The 23,534-nt window shown below is 54.1% G+C and overlaps 6 protein-coding genes across 6 annotated transcripts; 2 read left to right on the top strand and 4 right to left on the bottom strand.

Annotated features, from left to right (window-relative positions):
- Window positions 1-2,402: 2,402 nt before the first annotated feature.
- Window positions 2,403-4,163, top strand: BDZ83DRAFT_581271 (BTB/POZ domain-containing protein; the record flags this gene model as incomplete). Its single annotated transcript, XM_060505438.1, has 3 exons — window positions 2,403-2,583; window positions 2,735-2,944; window positions 3,001-4,163. 3 exons carry the CDS (start codon window positions 2,403-2,405, stop codon window positions 4,161-4,163), a joined length of 1,554 nt encoding a protein of 517 aa, XP_060363271.1.
- Window positions 4,164-4,910: 747 nt separating this feature from the next.
- Window positions 4,911-7,667, bottom strand: BDZ83DRAFT_395121 (uncharacterized protein). Its single transcript, XM_060502814.1, has 2 exons — window positions 6,860-7,667; window positions 4,911-6,798 (listed from the first exon to the last, which is right to left on the bottom strand). Exons 1-2 carry the CDS (start codon window positions 7,214-7,216, stop codon window positions 5,269-5,271), a joined length of 1,887 nt encoding a protein of 628 aa, XP_060363270.1. The 5' UTR covers window positions 7,217-7,667; the 3' UTR covers window positions 4,911-5,268.
- Window positions 7,668-8,745: 1,078 nt separating this feature from the next.
- On the top strand, window positions 8,746-10,114 carry BDZ83DRAFT_395091 (cytochrome b5-like Heme/Steroid binding domain-containing protein). Its single transcript, XM_060502813.1, has 3 exons — window positions 8,746-8,840; window positions 8,902-9,261; window positions 9,348-10,114. Exons 2-3 carry the CDS (start codon window positions 8,953-8,955, stop codon window positions 9,852-9,854), a joined length of 816 nt encoding a protein of 271 aa, XP_060363269.1. The 5' UTR covers window positions 8,746-8,840; window positions 8,902-8,952; the 3' UTR covers window positions 9,855-10,114.
- A 962-nt stretch (window positions 10,115-11,076) lies between these two features.
- On the bottom strand, window positions 11,077-12,083 carry BDZ83DRAFT_581309 (uncharacterized protein; the record flags this gene model as incomplete). Its single annotated transcript, XM_060505444.1, has 3 exons — window positions 11,077-11,377; window positions 11,614-11,953; window positions 12,035-12,083. 3 exons carry the CDS (start codon window positions 12,081-12,083, stop codon window positions 11,077-11,079), a joined length of 690 nt encoding a protein of 229 aa, XP_060363268.1.
- Window positions 12,084-19,109: 7,026 nt separating this feature from the next.
- BDZ83DRAFT_581273 (CENP-S associating centromere protein X-domain-containing protein) lies at window positions 19,110-19,625 on the bottom strand (the record flags this gene model as incomplete). Its single annotated transcript, XM_060505439.1, has 2 exons — window positions 19,110-19,157; window positions 19,230-19,625. The coding sequence occupies 2 exons, from the start codon at window positions 19,623-19,625 to the stop codon at window positions 19,110-19,112; spliced, it is 444 nt and encodes a 147-aa protein (XP_060363267.1).
- Window positions 19,626-20,069: 444 nt separating this feature from the next.
- On the bottom strand, window positions 20,070-22,505 carry BDZ83DRAFT_626891 (ADP,ATP carrier protein). Its single transcript, XM_060508596.1, has 4 exons — window positions 21,989-22,505; window positions 21,664-21,685; window positions 21,469-21,545; window positions 20,070-21,312 (listed from the first exon to the last, which is right to left on the bottom strand). The coding sequence occupies exons 1-4, from the start codon at window positions 22,028-22,030 to the stop codon at window positions 20,503-20,505; spliced, it is 951 nt and encodes a 316-aa protein (XP_060363266.1). The 5' UTR covers window positions 22,031-22,505; the 3' UTR covers window positions 20,070-20,502.
- Window positions 22,506-23,534: the final 1,029 nt, after the last annotated feature.

Genomic DNA, 23,534 nt, shown 5'->3' with positions numbered 1-23,534 from the left:
AGCGGGCGAGAGGAAGGCATTGCGTGTTGCGGCGCAACAACAGGCACAATGGAAGAGAAGAGCTCGGGATTGGAAGACCGAGAACTACGATGTACTGTGGTAAGGTAAGGTGAGTTAGGGCTCGCCGAATGACGATCGACCAACAGACCCCCGGACGGGACAGCAGATCATCAGTCGATTCTGGTGACAGAAGGTTTGGTTCCCGCGGTGCTGGCCTTTTTGACGCAAAGCTTCACGATGTGGCGAGGTTGTCAGTCTCGGCTCAGGCTTGCCGAAATCGAGGAAGACCTGGCTTGGATGTATGTAGGTCATGACTGAAGTAAGAGCAGATGCGATGTGGTTGGTGGGAGCGGGATCTCGCAGACATCGGACGAGGATTCGGAGGCAGAAGTGACGGTAGCATGGTGAGAAGCGACGGCGAAGCCGCCAAGCTGATACTCGGACCAACATGCTTGGGCTTGCAGCTGACGACGTCTCTCGACTGTCGAGTCTCGAATTTCGAGTACTGCGTATGTGTATCTGTACTCTGTGGGCTGGACACAATGAAAGGCAGCAAAGTATGGCTGGTGGGCTGCGTGCTGCGTGCTGCGTGCTTGCTATCGACGCCCGTTGAGGCTGCACGTATCAGGTTGACAAACTAGGGAAGTAATTGACAGTCGTCAGGAGCTCGAGTGCTCATAGAGCTGATTGGCAGGGTAATCTGGAGAATTGTTCTGGAACTTGAAGGGTCCCTTGCAGCGGAGGGCATCTTGGCGAGCTTGCCAGTCGAGACAGGCAAGCCGCAATTGCACGGAGTAGGTCGAGTCGAGGCGAGTGTCTTGTATAATTGCTTTTGGTGATGCCAGGTCCAGTGCGTTTGACTTTGAAAGCCGCAAGAGAGTGGAACGATGGCAATGACGTGTGGATTTTGATGAAGGGATTCAGTGTCATTTCCGAGTTGACAAAGTGTTGTCTCCGTAACCAAGGTAAGGTACGGAGTATTCGTACGAATAGTACGGAGTACGGACATGGAGGAAATTGAGGGAGGCCACTGGAACTCGGGGAGCCTCTCTGCCGATGCTGTGGGAAGGTACAGAACGACTTGGACCTTCCATTTGGAAAGTGATCCATACACCTCGGGCAGGGGCCGGAGACAATTCCGTCGCACAAGGCAGGCAGTTGCAGTCTGCACTTGCTGCACAGAACTGAGAAGGGAAAGAAAGAAAATAAGCACCTTCCACCGGGAAAGCAAGGAGCAACTCGGCTAGATTCCAAGCGAGACTGGCGTTCTCGCTTAGCACTTTGGGGTGTCTACAGTGAGGTTAGCGCCACGGGAGCCCCGAACGTCTGGCGCTGACAGAGCATCGAGCCGGTTTTAGCGCACTTGGAGCTACCCTACTTGAACGTCTTGGTGGTACACCCTACATTATAATTGGACAAGCGCCGGGAATAAGGTAAGCTTCCACACTGAGGAGACACCCAACCTCCGTCGGTTAATTCCAGGCAACGACACGATGGGAAAGTATTCCCGCCTACGAATTTTGGCCAGTTGGTACCAGGGCATTTTGACATTCCCCGTCCCTTCCACCTTTCTTTCTGCCAATCTGCTTGCACCTCCAAGTTCCAGGCTTCCAGTGCCCTTCTAATTGGAACCTAACCAACCGTTCCACGTCAATTCATCCTCCATGACGGGGGGGGAGTATCCGTACGGATCCAATACCTTCAGCAGTTTTGCGCTTACTGTGCCGCTCGCATATCCAACAAGATTAGGCTCATCCTTACCTTACCTTAGAGAGAGAGACACACACACACACACTATCTCTTTCAGTCTCCGTCCCTTCCGCTGTTACCTTATCTCAAGACCTTAAGCTCGTCGTCTGCTCGAACCCCGGCCTCGCGCCGTTTGAACTACAATCTACAGGCCTCCCCCCGGTCTCTCGAGCGGTAATGGACAAATCGTAGAGCTGTATCCATACCTTACTTTTCTCTTTCGCGTAGATTTCCGTTTCGCGGAACAACCTCAACCACCTCACCACCAATCCACGGCCCCTCATCTTCAAGCTCCCAGCCCCTCGTTTGCTCGCTCATTCGCGCGCGATCATCAAGTGCTCTATTCAAACGCACCTTGGGTCATGTCGTCGTCGTCGTCGTCGTCGTTTCCATCTGAGGTCAATGCCCATGGTTCGTGCTCTGACACCGCGGCGCAAGGTGACAAGGCTCTTCGCAAGCTTTGCTTCTAAGTAAACCAATTTCAACTCTGCCAGTCAGGCCACCTGCATTTACACAACCTCTCCATCTCGGCACATCGAGCCTAGTTCCCGTCCAAGCCGCGAATCTTGCATACGATCAGACAACACGGCGGCGTCATGGTTCAACAAGCGCAATCCGATTCTCAACCTCAGCGTCGATCAGCTGCCGCCGACATGTCCGTTGCCAACAACAACACCAGCGCAAGATCCCAACACCCATCAAAGAGCCCAGCGCCACCTCACGATGAGGCTCAGGTCGCCAAGATTCCTCACTTCCTCCCTCACGAGCGTGTCTTTCCCATACAGATAGGCAATGAGCTGTTCAAGCTCTCCGGCGCATCCATTTCATCCGATGGTACGTTCCTGAATCCCTGCCATACCCACTTCTCTCAGTCCCGTCTTTGTGTAATGCGAACTCGCCGCCCAGCGTTGCGCCGCGATCCACCGCGATCCGCGCAAGGCGCCCGAGACAAAACACCATGCTGACCCTCCGTCTCTGTCTTCAGCGCCGTCGTATTTCTCTCAATACTTTTACTGCCAGGTCAAAAAGGCGCAAGAAACCGGCGAGGACCTCTCCAATGCCATCCGCACCTTGTACATTGACCGCGATCCCCAGACTTTTGCCGACATCTCCCTCCACCTCCAAGGCTATCATGTCAAACCCCGAGACGGCACGCACTTTGTGCGACTTTTTGCCGATGCGCAATTCTATAGCTGTGCGTGTTTGCTGTAACCAATTCCTCTGCGCTTATGACTAACACAGCTCTGGCAGTGCCCAAGTTGATATCACAGCTCTACGAGGAGTCAATATTCATCTCCATCGGCCACCGCGAGTTTCAGATCCCCCGCGACATCTTCACCGACCCAGGCAATTCGCCAAACTTCTTCTCTCTAGGCTTCGCAGTCTTCTTCTCGAACCCCGAAGACCTGTTCCCCGGCCTTGACCGCGAAGGCCTCCTCCGCCCGCCCTCCATCCTACCGCCGTCCGTCCCGAACCGCTCCGCCGATACCTTTGCCGAGATCCTACACCTGCTACGCGGATACCCCGTAACGATCCGTAACGAGTCGCACCGCGCCGAGCTACTACGAGACTGCCGCTACTTCAACTTCAAAGGCCTGGAGCAGAAACTCATCCCCCATCACATCAGCCATAACCAGAGCCGCCGGCGCGAGGAAATCCTCCTGCGCCTCGAAGATATACTGAAAAGCGGCATCAGCGTCGCCGCAGACGTCTCGGCCTCCCCCGCCGAGCATCTCTCCGGCTGGGTAAACTACGCCCGCCCCTACGTTGACGACCGCGCGGCGGAGCTGGTCCTCGAAATCGGCGGCGAGAGCACCCGCCTACACTTTCACCACAGCTCCGGCTCCGTCCGCGCCGAATTTTTCAAGGACACCCGCGCCCGCGTGGCGCGCCTCTTCGAAGTCGTGGCCACCAAGCTCAATCTCCCGCCGACGACCCAACCCCTGGGCCTCCTCATGGCCTCGGGCGGCGCCGGCAGCCAGCCCCCGACACCGGGACATACCCCGCTCAGCGAGGACCTCGTGCGCGTGTCTATTGACAGCGACACCTCCATCACCCTTGACGGCAGACCACATACTCTGGACTTTGAAGACCTGCAACAAACCACCACCGCCGCCAACCCCATGTCCGCGGCCTCGAGCACAGCCGAATCACCCACAGCGACGACAGCGTTCCAGCCCAACTCGCGCAAGCGGAGGCGGGTCGACTCTCACGGCTTCGCGACGGCTGCAGGCCAGGGCCAGGCGGCGCTTGCGGCCGAGGAGTGGGTAGTTCGGACGGGCCAGTGGAGGCTCAAGATTCAGGGGTCACGCGGCGGAAAAAGCTCCGTCGAGTGCGTGCTCGTCGCCGTCAAGCTCGACGCATATAGCTCGGAGAATGCAAGGAATGCAACCAGGGGGTTCCTGAACGGATGATAGGGAATGGGGCTGCTTTAGACGGATACCACCAATATGGATTTGAATCGCTTCCCATCCCCCCTTCCCCCGCCTTCCGGTTTTGAATCTTTTTACAATCGTTCGATATATGGCCGGTATCGCCCTCACAGATCGGACTCATACCGTTCGGCCATAATGGCCTTCACGGCTGACAGGTCACGAAACGGATTACGGGAGAGTGTTGGATCTGGTTGGTCTATATACCTTGCCTTTGCTCGAGCGGGAAACGCCTCTATTCCATCAGGGTTGTGAAGAGAAAAATGGCGACTTGGACTGGAGACCAGCCCCGCTGCGAGGTATGTCAAGGCAGATGGGTAGAGCGTAGGACGTTGGCCAGGTAGAACGAGGCGGTAGAGAGGGAAAGACATATACAGCAGATCTTGGTGATGATATGAAGACTTGAAGGAGGCTAATTGGGTAGAACAAGGTCAAAAGCCTCAATTAAGTATTCAAATAAGGTAAGGCGACAACAAAAACCACAATAAGCAATACAATCATCAATCCAGGCAAACCCCCTCCTCATTTTCATCGTCATACAAGAAAACAGAAACAAGACAAGAATGCTTAACCCTCCCGTGGTATGTACTGAATCGTCAAGGTTGGGAAATCCAAACTCCTCGTCATAAGAAGGGGTCAACAGGGAAAAAACACAAAGAGGCCGTTTCTCTGCTTGCCCTCCCCTTTTATCCCAAGAACGCCGCGACCATGCTGCAGACGACACGTACCGGTCAGAGAGGAAAGGATGAGATGAAAAACAGGCCGGATGAATGAACAAAAACTCCTCTCCAAAATAGAACTCCTGGAAGCTCCCGAGCTTTCCTAGTGGACCACCGTAAACGCCCTGCTTTTTGTGCACACGTCTGATTCTTCATACACCTGTCAACCATCCAAACGAGCCACGAGAGAGAGAGTCCCGGGTGAGCTTCCATAGGCGATGTCGCATGCCCTCGTTATGCGACTGAACTGTCTGCGGATCGACCGGATTGTAAGAATCTGCCAGTGGTGCTTCAATGCCCTCAAGGGACATGTTCCGCCACACCTTACGGTCAATGGTGGACAAGGCCGTCTCGGACCGAAAGGGACTCTATGCCTTGGCCTTGGGAACCGTCTGGCCGGCGGGGGCGCTAACATCTCGCCGCTCGCCGGCACCCTCAATCATCTTCTTGCGGGGTGTCGCGGTGCCTTGCGCGATGGACTTGGCGCGTCCACGACGTTCGCGGATACGAGCAAGGGCCTCCTCGCGGGTCATGGTCGGCGTCATGGCGGGGTTGTTGATATCAAAGGACATTTGGCAGTCACCGCCAGATGGTGTGCGGGCACGCTCAAACCTAGGCTGGGGTCGGGGCTTGTCGTCGCGTACGGGGACGGTTGTCGTCGTCGTCTTGGTGTAGAAAGCTGCGGAGGTGTGGGGTCGAAGTGTATCGTCGAGCGATGACGAGGGACCTCTTGAGGAGCGGGATGCCGGACGTTCCTCAGTGTCGGGCATGGTCGGGATTGAAGGGAGAGGTGCGGTGTGAACTTCACCGTGGGCACCGCCGTGGGGTGCATTGAGTAGTGATGCTAGAGACATACGTTCTTGAGCAAGAACAGCAAAGTCTGGGGGCTCGAGGGAGGGCGTCCGCGAGTATCTCTCTGGAGCGTCGTGTGGTGTAGGAGGTTCGTTGGGGGATTCCTCACTTGACTCGTTCAGTCGTCTGCCTCGTTCTTCTTGCGCCTCGATCTCGTCGGCTTCTTGCTGTGACACGGTCCGGAAGATACCCTCGCGGGCACAGAAGATGGTGCTTCTCCTCTCTTCCTTGGATCTCCTATGGGCAGCCGGCTTCTTGAAGGTCGCGTCTTCGACTGGCGGGCTCAAGGACGCCCTCAATGACGGAGACGATTCCCTACCTCCACGGAGGAGGACCAGATCACTGGCATCGGCAATCTCAGCTGGCGGCATCAGTCTGCGCTTGGGTGACAAAATGCTCGCTCTGTTTGAAGCCAGGCTTTGTCTCGGAGAGGCGAGGCTTCTTCTCCTGTGAGACTTGGCGCATGGGCAGCAACGCAATTCGCACTCTGCCTGAAGGAAGTCGACGAGCTCCTGAGCACGATCCGCGCGTTGACGCTCCCATGATACCTGAAGTGAGAGCTCCTCAATCTCTCCTTCGCTGGCAGCGGATGAGATGATGTCAACCGTGGAAAGAGAGAAGCGCGGTCCCTTCTTCTTTGGTGAGGCAAACTCGTCGTCGGGCGCGGCGTTGGCCGTCTTGGGCAGGGGGATGCGGCCTTCGGCGGCGATGCGGGCGACCTCTTCCTCCTTGGCGAGGGTCTTGTAGACGTCGCGTTCCTGTTCGAGCATTTTGATGCGCTCGAGAGCCTCACCGAGCTCCTGCTCCATACCCACCATCTGGTAGCGAGCTTGGAACGCTTCTTCCTCGCGGGCCTTGTTGCGCAACTTCTCGGCGTCGAGGTTGTCGGAGGCGAGGCGCCAGCCTTCGCGGGAAGCCTTCAATTCTTCTTGGAGTTTGATGATCTGGGACTCGTTCTTAAATGTCTTTTTGCGCGCGAGCTTGATTTCCTTCTCCCATGCTGCTTTTGTGTGTGCGTAGGTTTCTTTTGCGCGACCGTATTGTTCCTTGAGGAGATATTAGCATGATTGAGTTGCGTCACTCGGGAAATGTGTGAAACGAGCGTACCATGACGGTCTCGAGACGCTCGCTCACGCGCTGCTCTCGCTCTTTCCCCTTTTCAAGCTGAACGCGCAAGACCTTGGACTCGTCCTTGTACCTGCGCAGCTCGGTCTCGGCCTCCTCGCGACCCAACATGGCGCGCTTGAGGGCGGCATCGGCGGTCTTGCGCTCGAGAGTCTTTGACTGCATGGCGAGGTTGTTGAACTGGGAGATCTTCTCGTGGACGGAGCTATCTCGACCTCCAGGACTACTGCGAGGCGAGGTAAATAGGTTACGAGCTTGTTGGGTTTTGTTGGCCCGGTCTGGGGTCATTGGGCTCAATGGTCCGCCCGGTGAGGACGGTGGTTCGGCGCTGTCGGCCATGATGGTGATGGCGTTTCTGTGATTATCGCGGCGAGGTATCTGTCATGCAGGTTGCGTGATTGATGGAGCAGTCGTGCGTTGAGGGTTTGTCTGCTTCGAGGGGTTGGTGCTCGAAGACGTCTTGCATGTGTCGCAGCGTGCGAGAATGACGATGATGGCGTATGGCGTTTGGAGTTGGAAAGAAACCCTTAATAGAGGTGGTATGGATCATGTAGGGTCAGGTAGAGAGCAGAGCAATAGAAGCCAAAAGTAAAGGTGTATGTAGCTGATTCCCAGTCCAGGTTGAATTGAGGTGTGGGTTGGGGCAGCAAGAACGGGTGGGCGCCTGTTTACAGTGCGGGCGCTGGAGCTGCTGCAGGTGGGTTGTCTGGGTGACGCGGCGGATTGGTCTAGCGAAATGGCTCATTTGGCCATGGGATTGGCTGAGGGTCGAGTGACATGTGTAATCAGCTCCACTTTTGGGCGAAGAAACCTGGAAAGGAAAAAAGAAAAGGAAAAAAAAAGCCGTTTGACCAAAAGAATTATTTCGATGTCGGGCAGCTACTCAATGCGGTAAGTTCACTCGGTATAACGATCTTCGGTCCGGATACCTTGGTCCTTTGGGGAAACGATTCTTTGGAAACTCGATAAACGGCATAGGGGCTATATACATGAGGATACCCATAGCCAAGGTAAGCAGGTAGGGAAGGTGAGGGAGGATGAGGAGAAGGGATGGCGATGGATTAAATGGCTTTCTTCCCTTATTCTCTCCCTGAATCCTTCTAGCTCAAACACTTGCACGGGATACTATGGTAGACTATGTTCGGAGTGATGTATGGGTTAAGCTCCCGGCCCAGAGATGGAGGGTTTCTGCTTGTTGCATCTGAAGATTCCCCAACCTGCATTGTGTCGCACAAGTGGATGCCCACTATCCGTACCATTACCTTACCTTAGGTGCTTTTTAATCGTTCTGACCAGGGTCACAGCTTCTGGAAGCTCTACCCGTATCCGTAAGGTACTCTGTATTTGTACCTTAATAGAATCATCATCTATGAGGTAAGCGGCCACGCATGAACACAGCTTGAGGCTTTGCTCTTTCCCATTAATTATTATCCCTTCCTTAAAGTACTCCGTACCGGCAAATGCTTCCGTAAGCAACTCTAAGCCTCTAACCTATCTGAGAGAGCTGCCGCCGGATGCCACTTTATGTGTAACTCCTGCGTCTCCAGGGAACTCTCCTGCATTCTTGCCAGTCTTTGCCAAAATCCCCAAAACGCTGCAAAGTGTTCCGTAAATCAAGACCTCCAACATCCCAGGGTCCCCAACTTGTCAAAAAAAGACCCAGAAAAGGGGGACTCCCATCGGATGGCTTGGATCCGCAGCGACCTATCACAGGCCGTCTAAAAGTCACTTTTTTGTCTCTCGCTCGCTCTCGGCCTCCACCTCATCGCCGTCCCGTACGCGCCGTAGAGTATTTGCCAATTGCCAGGTTCCGGCGGGGTGTGCAAGAAATCTGTCCGCGTATGGATACATACTCCGTACATTCCCAATCTTTTTCTATTTCTAGAATCGTGTTCCTTGGGTTCTGTCAGGCCACATTGACAAGTCTGGTAGCTTCCTAGCACAAGGGCGTCGATCACTTAAAGTAGCTTCCCCGGCAGTGAGACTTTCCGGACTGGCAACCTTACCTTAAGCTATCCTGCCAGCTACACATCTCACCTCCTCTCCCCAGAGACACACAATCAGGCACACACACAATGGCCGACGACGCAGCGAACCTGCGGCAGCGCAAGCGCGTCGAGGAAGTCGACTCGGACGGCAACGCCATCGACTCGGACGCACCGCTCGTCACGACAGCAGACAAGAAGAAGAAGAGCAAAAAGTCCAAAAAGGACAACACCTATACGGACGAGTACAGCCCCTACCTCGACATCCTCCGCCTCCTCAGCTTCTTCTTCCTCGCCTCGTGCGCCCTGAGCTACCTCCAGAGCGGCGGCGAGAGCTTCTTCTGGGGCCAGAAGAATAAGCCCTGGTACATGAGGCCCGACTACTGGAAGGCCAAATGGGTGCGTAACCAGAGTCCCTTCCTCCCACATTCTCAATGACAGACAGCCAAATCGAACGAAAGCTAACCATCGTAACACAAACACAGAACGGCCCCCTCTACCTGACCCCCGAAGAACTCCTCCAATACGACGGCTCCGACCCAACAAAGCCAATCTACCTCGCCATCAACCACACAATCTTTGACGTCTCCGCCAACCCGCGCATCTACGGCCCGGGAGGCTCCTACAACGTCTTCGCTGGCCGCGACGCCTCCCGCGGCTTCGTCACGGGCTGCTTCGTCGAGGACCGCACCCCCGACATGCGCGGCGTCGAAGACATGTTTTTGCCGCTCGACGACCCCGAAATCGACCGCCACTGGTCGTACGCCGATATGCAGGCCCTCCAGGCGGAAGAACGCGCGGCTGCGCAGCAAAAAGTGCACGATGCGCTGAAGCACTGGGTCGATTTCTTTAGCAAGAGCGACAAGTATGGCGAAGTGGGCAAGGTCAAGAGGGAGGATGGGTGGTTGGAGAAGGAGAAGAGACGGCCTCTTTGTGAGCAGGCGCAGAAGGGGCGTGTGAAGAGGGTTGTTCCCGGACAAGAGAAGAATTAGAGGCCAGCCGAGACTGAGGTTCTACGGATGCTGTACCACTTGCCGGAATTTGGTGTTTGTGTCGCAAAGATGATTCACTGTAGTATACTAGGGCGGGAGAGAGAAAGAAAGAAAAAGGCTGCCTTTCGTATGACATGAAGCGGTGGACCTTTTGCGATGTCCGATACCTGCTCTGTTTTTTTTTTCCCTTTTGTGGCATATTCATACGGGCGACGTCTTCCATCAAATCGGTGATTTGCTCCCGTCATCATGTGCAAGATCATGCCTGCTGGGGAAGCGGTCAAGTCCGTAATCCCCTGGCTGAGGAATATCGTTTCAAATAGCTCCGGACTCGAGTCCAAGTTTTCGCTGGTAGACAAATTGCACTCATGGCACTAGTTTTCTTGATGAGCTGGGCCCTCCTGTGCTAGGCCACCTTCTTCTCAGCATTGCAACCCACAACCGCATCTGCTCGCTTTCGTCGCTGGTGTTTGAAGGGACGAGGTACTTGTAGAGACTTGAGTGGGGGTTCTCAGTTCGACTATCCTGATGTGTTGTTGGCAGACCATAGAGATACACTCAATATATGTAGAAAAAGGAGTTCAGAATCAGGCATCTGAGGTCTTGCCATGGTCGGTGCTGAATAACACGCATTCTCAAAGTGAGAACTGTCGCAGTCGAACATCAGTATGCACCGGCTCTGGTAGAGATCCTTTTGAGGTGACGATATCCTTTTACTCGCTCTCGTGACACTCGGCGTGTACAGGAGACAGTAAAACGGATGCTCATCCTGAAGTGAGAAGAAGTTAATTAATCTTAGTTGCTTCATCTAACCTCAAAGTACGAGGCTGATTCCAGGCAATGGAACAAAATCCTCTCGCGCAGTATTCGAGTTCTCGACAAAACGCACATAGATGGACTGGAATCAACAATAACTCGATTTAGATGCTTATAGCAGCAAGTATGCGATCACACCGTTTTCCCAGCTCGTGACCCCCTCACAGGAATACGAGGTGTCCCGTCTAGTTTCGTTTCGTTTTTTTCTCTCTTCATACAGGATATGCCACCCATGAGTAAAAAGGAAAAGTGAATGGTATTAAGTTCATCATCACAAAAAATGTTTGTTTACACCGTAGTAGTAGTAGTAGTAGTCCAGAACCAAACTCCTGGCCCGTACCCTCTCTCCAATAACCCCACCCTCTTGAACCGATCCCGAAAAGCACATGAACAGGTACTAAACCTCTTACATGAGCAAGAAGGCAGCGCCGAGAGCGAGCAAAAAGGTGCCGGGTGCGCTGAGGGAGACGGCGCCGGCGGTGGGAGGAGACGACGGGGTGGCAGAGGAGCCGCCGCCGTTGTTAGAGCCTCCGTTGCCGGAACCGGAGCCACCGTTGCCGGAGCCGCTGCCGGCACCGCCGGTGGGGGAAGCGGAACCGCCGCCGTTGGAGCCGCCGGCTGCGCCGCCGCCGGGGATCTGGGCCTGGGCGACGTTCTTTGCGGCCTTTGCGTAGTTCTCAATGGAGCGGGTTGCGTTTGCCTTGGTGCTGTGGTGGGGAGTGTGAGGTTAGCATGGTTTGTGACGTTCCCGAGTTGGCTTGTGTTTTTTTTGTGTGGGTGTGTGGAAGAGGGTGACGGTGGTGTTCATGCGTCTTGTGTCATCGTCCGAAAGCTGAAACAGGGTACAGCCTCGGGGACAGCATACGCCAACCAGGAAAATGCCGACACTTTCGAGGAATTGCGGTGGGAAGTGCAAATGACTAAAGCAGAGAACAAAACTCACTTCTCGTTGATGACCATAACCATGCCGTTCTGGCAGTGCTTGCCCTGGGAGCAGTAGAGCCACATGGGCGTGGTGGAGTTGACCATGACGGTGAAGACGGGGATCTGGCCCTTGGCGGCGGAGGCGGCGACGGGCTGGTAGCCAGAGTAAACGCCCTTTGCCGAGGTGTTGACGTTGGAGATGGGGATGCACGGGTTGTCAAAGGTGGACTGTACGACGGAGTGGTTGCCGCCGCGGAACTGGAACTGAACCATGGAACCGACAGGCGCGTTGATCTTCTCGGGGAAGAACTTGAGTGTGTTGTTGGTCGAGGCGACGGAAACGACCTGGACGTCGACGGCTGTGTAAGGGGTTATGTATTAGTCGACTGTCCTGCTTTCTCCTATGCCATGCCTTCATTCCCCTCTCCGTGAAAGCTTACCCGAAGCGACAGCGGCCAGAGCCGAAACAACCATAGCTGAGATATGCATCGTGAATTTCGAGTTTTTCGGAAGAAACCGGGAAAATAGTGTTGTGAATAGTGGTTGTCGAAAAGACGGAGTCGAGAGAGTGACTACTAAAAAGTTGGAGATATTTCGAAGAAATTGGCGACTCGCGCTCTTGGTAGGACTAGCCTCTGGAAAAAGTTGAACAAAATTAAACGTAAACGGAAGAATAAGAAAAGAGAAGCAAATAGGAAATCCCGCCTCGAAGAAGTTGTCAGTGATGGAATTTCTAAAAGAAGAAGGGAACTCGAAAGGGAGGGGGGTGCGAGGGGACGGCATGAATTTAAGCAACCTTCGGGGTCGTCCCAAGAATTTGTGTCGCACGTCTCGACAACGACGAGATGCCAGAACAAGGGACCCTCAGACCCCTGCTCGGGCGGCCGTCCTAGCCTCTACCCTAGGTGGTGCCTGGGGTGGTCGTCTTGCATCTGAACAACCGTGACAACCAGAATGATGCCCACCCCCGACGGCGCGACATCAGTTGTGTACAGCCGACAGGGAGATAAGGCGACAAGGCGAAGGGATGAGGCATGGGTGGGCAGGGCCTTTGGAACGTGTGGTGGTGTTGCACTGGGGTGCGAGTGGTGGAGGCGAGAACTTGAAGCGAGGCGAAGGGACCATTGGCAGCATCGTGTGTGTGTGCGATTTGCCATTGCGAGGAGGGTAGGAAAAAGGTCAGGGGTGTGTGAGGGAGGCTGATGCAGCAGTGGTTGAAACACGTTTTGGCCATCACAGCCGGGCCATGGGTGTGAGAGCCTACCCTGCATACCCGCCGTACTATGTATGTCTCTTGTGTGCTGAAATTGTGTGTGTATGGACATGAGGATAGGTCAATGATGGACTTGTTGAGTGCAGCCCAGCACAAGCAGAAACACATCAAGACCCGACCTTGCAGGAGATTGCCTGTCTCTTCTGCCATTGAGAGAGAGGAAGAGCCTTGCTTTGCACTTGCTTGCTGCCCTCTGTCGCCGTCGGTGGATTCTTTTCTCAATGCTTGGCAGACAGGATAGGACATGCAGGTCAATCTGGCTTATACCACCCAACAGTAGCTAATAAGATGGATTTGCCGCAAGATGCCGTGTAGGGAGCCCTTGTTTCCCGTGGCCAGACTTGTCAGAAGCGTGGATGGATGATGGATGATGGAGTAAGTAGTACGGGGAAAACCCAAGCCAAGACGCGCGGAAGGACGAGAGTCCAGTAAGAATTGGTGGAAGCCGTTCCAGCCGATCCTTCTCCTACTCCGACATCTTCCAGGGAGAGAAATGAAGGGATCTGGATACGTTGATCCGAAGGATACGCAACATGGTTGGAGTTGCTTAGACCTTGGACTAAGATACACGGAGTCGTAGTCGTAGTTGTGGATGGATCGTTGGGCGCACTACGCCACGCCACGCCACGCCATGCCGCGGCATGCTCAACGTCAACTGATGATTGACGGGCCGGGGATGAGACCAAAGAAGACAACCTGAAGGTTGAGAGAGAGCGAGAGACAGGAAAAGACGGCAATTGGGTTTCGTCAACGCTGGCGGTCTATGCCTTAGCACGTAGTAGACACCTATTTGCGGCTTACGGCAATTCGACGCCCAAGCTCTGGTATGCCTCACGGTGAGGTGGGTTGTAACGTCAACGTCGTCAGAGTTGGGACCAGACCGATCTTGACAGCATGAGCAAGGCCAGACAAGACAAGAAAAGAACAGCAGGTGTAACGGCAGTTCGTCCGCCTCTAGTCCTGTAACGTGTTGGGAAGAAAAGTCATCTCATCAAGACATCAGCCCGTTCTGCCCGTCAAACCACAAGCCACGACTTTAGCGCACTCGCTTTCAAGAAAAACTCACACACCTACCACCCAACATGTCAGACGAGAGAGTGGGTGTGCCTGTGGCGTGTGGTTGTGTGTATGAAGACTGGACTGTGAAGCGACGGTCACATTTCGCCTATGCGTATCCGTACTTGCAGCCTGATGTTCGCAACCAGTCTCGATTGATCGTTGAGGAGAGTTTGGAGAGGAATGAATGGTGAACCCCGGCGGCACGGCGCAACTCTGCAACGAGACCAAGACAAACCAGCATCCTCGAGGCCCCACGCCCCCCGGTTGATGGAGGAGGGAAGAGCCCTAAGTTACTGGCTGAGAATCAGGAAAGCAGAAAAAAGTTGAGACTGACGAGGAGAAGCACGGGGAGAGTACGGAGCAGTCTGTATGTACGGAGAAATGTAGCGCGTGTCAAAAGCGAGTTGACCTTGTTCAAGTTGTCGGACGACGTCGAAGCCGAAATAAGGTTGAGGCCCTGGGCACGGTCCATTCGAGGACCCAGGTACCTTTGTACCCATGTATTCCCGTACCCTCAGTCTTTAGATCTCCGCTTCATTCGACTCAGAGGGGCCTTGATTGGTTAAAGTACCCGACTGGTCGCCAAAAGAGGCTGGCGCTCGGATGTGCTTCACCTTTCTCCTTCAGCCCTCTGACACTTTCGCGACGTACCCTGTTTCATCCACTCCGTTCCTCGACGTTTCCCCCAGGAACTACCCATCTCATTCTTGCCATTCTCGCCATTTCTTCACTTCTCCTCCGCGTTCGCTTCCATCTTCATGGATCTTACTTACACAGACAGACAGACACCATCATGGATCATTCTCCATCATGGATCATAATGGACAATGGTTAATGGATGACATGGCCTCACTAACCCTTCCCGTCCGTCCTCCGTCCTCCGTCCTCGTCCCGGACCACATTGCGTCCCAGCCTCTCTCTCTTGAGTCTTAGCACCGCTCACCTATGCGCCATTCTACCCGTTGCCGTGACGTCGTCCTTTCTGCCCTGGCTAAATGAATTGCCCAACCGTCTCACTGTCTCTCCCTGTCTCTAGTATCCGCCAGTCTGGAGCTCTAAAAAAAAAAAAAAAAAAAAAAAAAGTCCGATTCCCAAATGAAGCGCCCACCAAAAGCAAACAAACGATCCATGCCCCCGGCTCGCCTTGGCCATGTCAAGTCTGCTCAAGACTCCAGCTAGTAGACTAGTCAACCCATCCCGGTGCACCGCCGTTGCTTGTCACTCCTCGACCACTTCTCAAGTGCTCATCCAACTCATCCCATTGTCATATCAGGTCTGTGAGTCTTAACCCAAACGATCAAGGCACACACACACGCAACCCTCGACTCGCCTAGCAGCAAGAGTCGTACTATGATCTATCCTCGTCCTGCCACACTTACGGCCATGCCTCGGTCGTCACAGAAGATCTGCCCCAAAATGCAGAATGGAGACATTGGCGTCTGATGTTCTCGTCTGCCTGTCATCTTCCTCGTTCCATTTCCTCCCATCTTTTCTCCTCGTGCCCGCGGCCAACGAGTTACGAAGAGTGTCTTTAACCCGTGGAGAAAAAGAAGAAAGGAGGGCATCCCCTGTCTCGCACTGTCACTCAAAGTCTCGAACCACGGCGATGCTGCTCTGAGTAGTAGCACCAGCCGCGGCAAATATTGTTATTACTGGCCAAGGTATCCGTACGCAAGATTCGCTTTCCCGAGATCTGACATCCCGGCCTCCACATCACACACTCACACACACCACCGCCTTTCCTTGGTTCCCAAATATGGCACGTCTTCATGCCCTTTCCTGCCTCTGCCACGCCCACAGCGGCTTCTCCGACCTTCGAGTCTTACTTGACTCTCTCGTGACTCTCAAGCCGACGCCTGACCTGCATCTCATACCTCACCTTACGCAATCGCAACCCGCGGTTCGCGGTTCGCTGTGACTAGGAAGAACACGGTGTCCCTGAGATATTCACCTGCATTATCTTGTTCTTCATCGCTCTTCCCCCGACTCCACGTGCCCTCCTCCATCCGCTAATTCGCCTATCCGCGTAGATCACTCATTCACCGCCCGCCATGATGTGCCATCCAGACCCAAAGCTAATCACACAGATTCCAGGGGAAACCTCACGGAAACTATGGCCCCTTTCCCGGAGCCTGGAGGAGGCCATCACTCCCCAAGACCATATAGCCACCCTTTTGATGTACCTCCCAAGGGACCCTCTTTCGCCCGCCGTCTAGCCGAACAGCACGTTTCGTCGTCTAGACGACTGTCACGAATCTCTCCCCTGACAAGTTGACGTAGCCAGTCGGGGCAACTACTCCCCCGTCTCAGAAGAAACGAAACGCTTCGTGGCCCTGGTATCGATCAACGGTGGAATCGAAATCAATCAGCCCCCAATTCAATGACACTCTACTCCGTACGGCTCTCCCCTCTTCATCCATCTCACTCTTACATTTCACTCCTACAAGTTCAAAGAACGTCTAATAATAGTCAACGGCTTTTGGAGGGAGAAAAAGTCAGAGTCGCCTCCGTTCGTTATTGTCGAGAGTTCAACCCATGGATGAAATGACAGGTTTATTCTCGCTCTATTCGGAAACCGTAACCAGTGTTTGGACTGATCTTTTCTCTCCCCTCCTCTCTCCTCTCCTCTCTTCTCCAGCGTCATCCCATCTTCTCTCATCTCCCAAAAAAAGAAAAAGTCTCCTTTCAATGCACCGCCGCCGTTCCTACCCAAGATCTCGGTCAGCGTGCCGTACCAGTACGAGAATGTCAACGGTCCTCGCCTCCTCGTCTCTCCCTCCTCCCTTTCCCTGTCAGAAATGCAAGGCAGGCCAGCCCGGGCAAACAAGCAGACTTTTTCACTACCCCAGGGCTAACCTGCGTCAATCACCCATCGCCAAGAATTTTCAACTACTCATGTTTCGCGAGATAGGTGAGGTTCGAAAAGAAGCACCGAGTCTTCATGGTTGATGGCAAAAAGAAGATTGGGCCAAACCTTTCTTCAACACGCACGATCCCCCCACCACCAAGTCTAACTCGCCTTCGCCGAACATGTGCTCGCATTCACAATGGACGGTATAGACTCTCCCCCTACATCCACAGGCTATATCCCAGTGGAAAAGAAGGTAGCAGAAGGACAGATCCGATCGCGAAGGCGGGGACTTTGCTTCCCCCCAAGATACTATTTGCTTTGGCTCTGCCAAGGACCGGAGAAAGTCGTCAATTTTTCTGAGACTCTTCACTTGAGTCTCCGACCACTTGGCAACTGATTTCATCACCCCAAGTTGGCATGGCTTGAGAGATGCCCATTTCAAAGTCAGCCTTGGCGAGTAGTACGATTAAACCGTATGGCTGGTGCTTTGGTGCCAACTAAACCAAGTCGTGGGATCGAATCCCGCTTCAAACGTCGAGGTGTGGTTTCAATAGCTTTGCCTTTTAGTGAAAGACGGAACAGACCCCGATGATGACTTTTCACGTCTTCATCTTAATCTCTGTCGCTTTAGGGTTGTGGCAACTCGAGTATGGCATTTACAATATGGGGGGCCAAGACAAGTTGTCCACGAGCCCTCAATATCCCCCAGGTACCAAATCCAGAACCGTCATGAAATTAACATGAAATGACAGTTCCTGGCCAAACCCCCTCATACAGATACAGCAGCATCGCTACCGGAGGTATATTTCTCTTTAAGAAGGGTTTTGCCTTTCTTGAGACTAACACAGGCACCACCTCTGACTACCTACGATGATTGAGTGACTAATAGACTACCAAGCCCAAGTACTCTCATACTGTCCTTCTCGAGGCTACATCAATCTTTCATTGAACGACAATGAAATAAGCCACAAGACACGTTCCATGCTCGTCTAACTTAAGATCCTTCGTGAAAGACGAATGATCATTGGATTCCCATCAAGTCGAAAAGAGCCAGAGCGGCCCGCCTTGTGGAACTGGTTTCAACCCCAGACCAATTGCCTCAAATCGTAAGAATGCGGCTTTCCAGCGATCACGCCGTTCTCTAGAAACACCTGTCTCTTGGACAGTTGTTTAGGAGGAGACTTCAACACAAGAGAGAATAGGGATTCCACAGTCGAACGAGGAAAGGCCTCAAGTCCACTGTGTCAGCGTAGCGTTTCGTCCCAAGGTCCCCTCCCCACCAGACGTGAAGAGCCTCATCCTCGAACAAGAGAAAAACGGTGCAATTTTAGCCGATGGTTAGTCAAACTGAACAGGCACGACGTGGTAAGAGAGGCCATGACTTTGTTCCATTTCTGTTTGTCTAGGTAGTATACCCCCCTTCCGCTCGCCCCTTGGCAGACCATCCCACTCCAGGGCCTTTGACATCTCTGGCGTCTAGTCTGCCGTTTCTTCTGAACCTCGCCCTAGTTACATTGTTGAGGCAACATAAATCTCGAATGGCAGTTGACTACCGTTCGTGCTGGTTTTACCGCTGTTATAGCTTTTCCCGGTTTTTCGGCATTTTTATCCGCTTTCCCTTGATCGACCGGCCTGCGGTAGTAACACACCGTGATTGCGCCGCGCACAAGCAGGCCGGTCCAGACACTGCGTGTTCTGTAGACCGTAATGCGTCAGACAAAGACCGGGTGCTCTGGTGTCAGAATGGCCGTGATTGCCAGTCTCCCTCTGCATCATAGTCAATATGCCTGATCATTGCAGCTTGGGCTGTGCTCCACATGATCGACCGGAGCAAAAGCGTGGCCTTCCCGACAGACTACATCGGTCTTTCACGGCTTTGCAGAAATCAGTGGGAAAGACCTGTTCGTAGCTTCTCCACGGACATGACCGCCGCAAGGCTCATGGAGATCACGACGTTGTGTTGTGCAGATCCGACAACAATGCTGCGGTATTTGGTCGACAATGACACCGATCTCCATGTTCCATGTCGATGCCAAGATGGATTCGGGTAGGGCTGTTTTGGCCTTCGCTTATGGTCTGTTCTCTGTTCGATGAGCGCCTTGAGATATCCGGAATTGCAGCATGCTTCGTCGAGAGAACAGAAAGGTAGCGTCGAGTTGATAGCTTCGTTGCCGCAAGTCATCTGCCAGGCACAGGCCCAAGGGCTGAGGCCAACAGTCCTTCATGCCCGACCGACCAACACTTCTCGTCCCTTGAAGGCTGTAGTGTAGTGTAAGAGAAGGGGTATCGTTAATCGTTTCGTCATTTTCTCCTATCTCGCAAGACTCCCACGCTAGAAGTCCATTAGCAGTTGGGGTGCAATCTTTTCCAAATCCTCAACCTATCATCAACCAGTCAGCCAACAAGTTCCCTCTACAAATGAAGGGGAACAGGAAATCCGAGAGCCACTAACCTCAAGAAAGCCGCCAGGCCTCTCATGCACACACCTCGCAATCGCCTCCCTCACAAAGATATCCATATACTTCCCCGCCGCCAAGTTAGCGTCCTTGCTGAGCCTCGTGTCGTCCTTTTCAAAGAACTCGTGCAGCAGCCGCGTCAGCAGTTCGGGCGGTATCGTATTGTCTGGACCTTCGTTCTCAGCCTCCTCTTCTTCTTCTGCTTCCTCCTCTGCATCGTCCGCTTCTTCGCGCCGGCCCCGCGATGCTGGTGCGTCGCTGTCGGAGAGCTCGAAAGGTCCCGACTTTTTCCGTGCCGGCTGTTGCGTTGCCTTGCGCTTCGCGCCCGCGGCTGGCTGCTGGGCTTCACCAGGGCGGCCGCGCTTCGCTGGATCGACTGCTTGTCTCGGCATTTTCGGTGCTTGTTCGTCTCGGCTGGTGTTGCTTCAGGCAGTAAATAATAGTAGCTAGACCGAGGTGGTGGTGTCAGATCAGTAGTGCTGCGCGTGTCGGATACAGCAAAAGAGATTCCACGTGTCGACGGCGTGATAGCCCACTTCTCCAGGTAAACACAGGGCGTGAGGTGTCAGAGGTGCATCCGCTGAACGGCGAGATTCGATCCGGCCTGGGAATCAGGCGATCAGGGCGGGGAGCACGTGGGGGGAGGATTTGTAGATGGAGCGGGACGTGACTGTCACTGTCACTGCGGAGTGCAGGCGCGTCTGGGCGGATTAGCGACAAGAGCTCCATTGGCCAATGAGAACGCGAACAACAACCACCCAGCACCATCATGCACATTAGGTTAAGTCCAGGGAGGGAGATATTTGCATTATGTCACAGAAGGCAATGGCAACACATTCGTAGAATCAAAGAAATCTTCCTATTGTACCGCGGAAGTCTATCGTCATGCAATACCAAGGAAAATCCACCCCAGGATCGACTAGAAGCCGGTAAAGTCCAGCGAGGACAGGTGTTGCGTGAACGAGTGCAATCGGGAATTGCTTTAGTGTACAAATTACAGTGGATTAGGTAGCAAGCAAAGCTCTTCAGGTCATGTAAGAGAACGCCTTGCCGATGCCAGTCTAAACCACGAAGGACTGGCCGATCCAGGCGGGCCACGTCTTGTGGTGCCTGCATCCAAAGCCCCTCCGCAACATCCATCTTCCCCATTTTGTCAACCGATTCCTCATCTGATCCTAACCAGTAACGAATCCCCACAGCCCGGGTATTCGCCAACTGCCCAACCCGCCACCAGTGAAGAGTTTATACACGAAGAAGTGTCAAAGGCATTTAGCCAGAGCCACCCTTGAAGGCCTTGCCGAAGAGCAGAACCTGGAGCTGGTCGTAGATGGACAGGACACCAGCACCGGCAACACCACGGAGAATGTTGGCACCGGCACCCTTGAAGAGAGACTTGACACCCTCCTTGGCGATGATCTGCTTACCAGCGTCGAAAGAAGACTTGTACTTGACGGCCTCACCAGAGGTCATCATCATGCGACGACGGATGGTGTCAAGGGGGTAAGAGGCGATACCGGCACCAGTGGTGACGAGCCATCCAAGGGCGAAAGAGGCAAGGAAGTTGTTGGCGAGGTTACCGGTAAGGACGACGGGCTTGATGGAGTCGTACATGCCGAAGTACAGACCACGGTAGACAACGATACCAGCAACGGAGGGCATGAAACCACGGTAGAGACCGGCAATACCGTCGGAGGCGAGGGTCTTGCGGTAGACGTCAACGAGACCGTTGAACTGGCGCTCACCACCCTTCTTGGCGGACTTGGCGTCGTTGGCAAGACGGGTACGGGCGTAGTCGAGGGAGTAGACGAAGAGCAGGGAAGTGGCACCGGCAGCACCACCGGAGGCCAGGTTACCAGCCATCCACCAGGCGTATCCGTCACGCTCCTTCTTGAAGCCGAACATCTGCTTGAACTTATCGCGGAAAGCGAAGTTCAGGGCCTGGGTGGGGAAGTAACGGATGACGTTGGCAGTGTTACCACGCCACAGGGACATGACACCCTCATCGGCGGCGGTACGGCGGAAGCAGTCGGCGATACCGTCGTACTTGCGGTCAAGACGACCCTGCTTAAGCATCTCATCCTATGAGGCTGTTAGATGCAGTCCGATTGACAGGGTACTAGCAGCTTAGATGGCCAAGGTCACGTGTCATATTGGATAACTTTTTCGACCGGGGTGACCCGGTCCGTCCTTGGCCGGCTAGCTGTCCAGATTGATTGCGCAGTCATGTTTACTAACCTGGTTCTGGATGAGAAGCTTGATACGCTCAATGGGAGCGGCGGCGGTCTTGGAGACAGCGGCGGAGACACCTCCCACTGTAGGAAGCAGTTAGTGATTGTTCTTTGTGGTTATCGCGGTACCGGGATCAGCCCGCCGAGGTCGGAAAGCTGATCGATGGCAAGTGCCGATATCGAAATGGGTTGTGCAACGTACTAAGGAAGTCGGCCACGAAGGGCTGTCAGATAGGAGTTAGTAAATTGATTCATCCTGACATTGATATTGATATCCGAAGGCAGGTCAAAGTAAGCCAGCTCCAGCGAAGTCGTTCCATCAGCGACGATAAGCTGTACAGCAAACCATTGTCGCGTCAAGTCCAGCCCATCAGATTGAGACTCGCAATGTCTCGATGGAATCCATAGCTGGGTGCTATGGCCATTGATGGTAGAATGATGATGGAAGGAAGCGACGTCGCCGGTGAGGTGCATTCTTTTCCCGCAGCCTCGGATAACAATGAAGGGGAGGATGAGTTGTAGCTTACCGGCATGCCCAGGACCTTCTGCTTTTCGACGGGAACAGACATCTTGGCTGTGGGTTTCTTCTCAAAAGATCAACCTCAGAGAAAAGAATGAGCGGAGATGGACGGAGGAATAGAAGGGGATGAGAAGACGGAAGAGCGAGTCGAGAGAATTTAAGTGCTCCGACGGCAGCAGGTTTGAGGGAGGGAAAAAAAAATTCCTGCAGGGTGGCCGAAGAAGGAACAGCTTTTGAGCGAATCTTTCCGGGCCGCGCTAAGAAAGGAGCACCGACCACCCCAGGCCGGGCTCAGGGTGCGTAAGAAGTGGACAAGAGTGGGTCACTCCTCCTCCTTCTCTTTGCTGGCCCTCCAGACTTGGTAGGGAAAGTGCACTGGGTGGCTCTGGTGCAGGTGTCCTCTTTCCCTTCCATGGGTGGGCACTGTGGCACTGACTGGGCAGGCGCGGGTGGGTTGCCCCCTTCCGCTGCTCCAACCCCCAACTTCACTGTGGGAAGGTGCAGCAGCAGCAGCAAAGGCGAAGTTTTTCTTTGGCCCGGCAACTCAGACCAAATCCTGTGGCCTCAGGCCGAAGCGCTAGTTTGCCATGGAATTGAGATACCGGTTCACCCCGAGATTTGCACGGGGACTCCGCGGCCAATGTGTCTGGCTACGCTTGTCGTCGGGAAGCTGGACGGCAGCATCGTCCGCCAGACTTCAGGTCGTTAGTGCTCACTGGCCAGGAACTCTGGGGAGAGTCTGTCACTGAAGCTTAAAGCTCTAGACTCGAGATCCCATTTCGATATTCCCAATATTGTCTACGGTGTTGCAAACAATAGGGGCATGCATACGAGTGTCTAGCACCACATCGGCAGAGTCGATGGCATCAAGGTGCCCGACTTGGGCTAGTCAAAGGGTGCGGAAGAGCATACGGGGTGGACGGCCTGGCCCTTGTTCTAATGAGATTTCATTCCAAGCCTCGTTGTTCATCTGGAGGCCACTCGAGCTATCCCACCTCTCTTGTTCCAGAAACATCGTCATTAGCATCTGCGATATGGCCATGGTATGGTAAAGCATCACTGCAAAGTGGTACCCTCGCTGCTTCTGCTGCCAGCCGGGCAACCTGAGGCCTAGAAGCCATCTCCAGCCTGCCATGGCAACCAGACATTACCGACGGATATCTCATCCGGCCCCGTGGCATCAAAATCCCCCTTCATCCCGAACAATACCTCCATGTCCCGGCGCCAAGCCGCCCAGCTTGGTTACCTGGGCCGGGCACCTCTACAGGCTACTGTTTACATACAGCATAAGCTCGGGGGATCTCTTTGCCTGTGTGCTTGTCAGCTCCTTTGAGCCGCCGCCGCTAGTTCTCATTCGCAATTCGCAATCCGCCAATCGACCTGCATCCGCCGTCCTAGACAGCCGAGCTTAAAAAAAGAAAGAGACGCAATTCACAGGCCCCAGAATCCAGGGGCATGCCTGGCCCGGCCGAGTCAAGGCCCTTCGCTTGCTTCGGGCCAATTCAGCGAGTCTGGCTGGTCTCCCAGTGCGCATCCTCTTTTCAAACTTTTTC

Source organism: Colletotrichum acutatum, assembly GCF_030867785.1.
Source record: "Colletotrichum acutatum strain CBS 112980 chromosome Unknown BDZ83scaffold_68, whole genome shotgun sequence".
In the NCBI taxonomy this organism is placed as follows: domain Eukaryota; kingdom Fungi; phylum Ascomycota; class Sordariomycetes; order Glomerellales; family Glomerellaceae; genus Colletotrichum; species Colletotrichum acutatum.
This window is presented reverse-complemented; position numbering and strand designations above follow the sequence as displayed.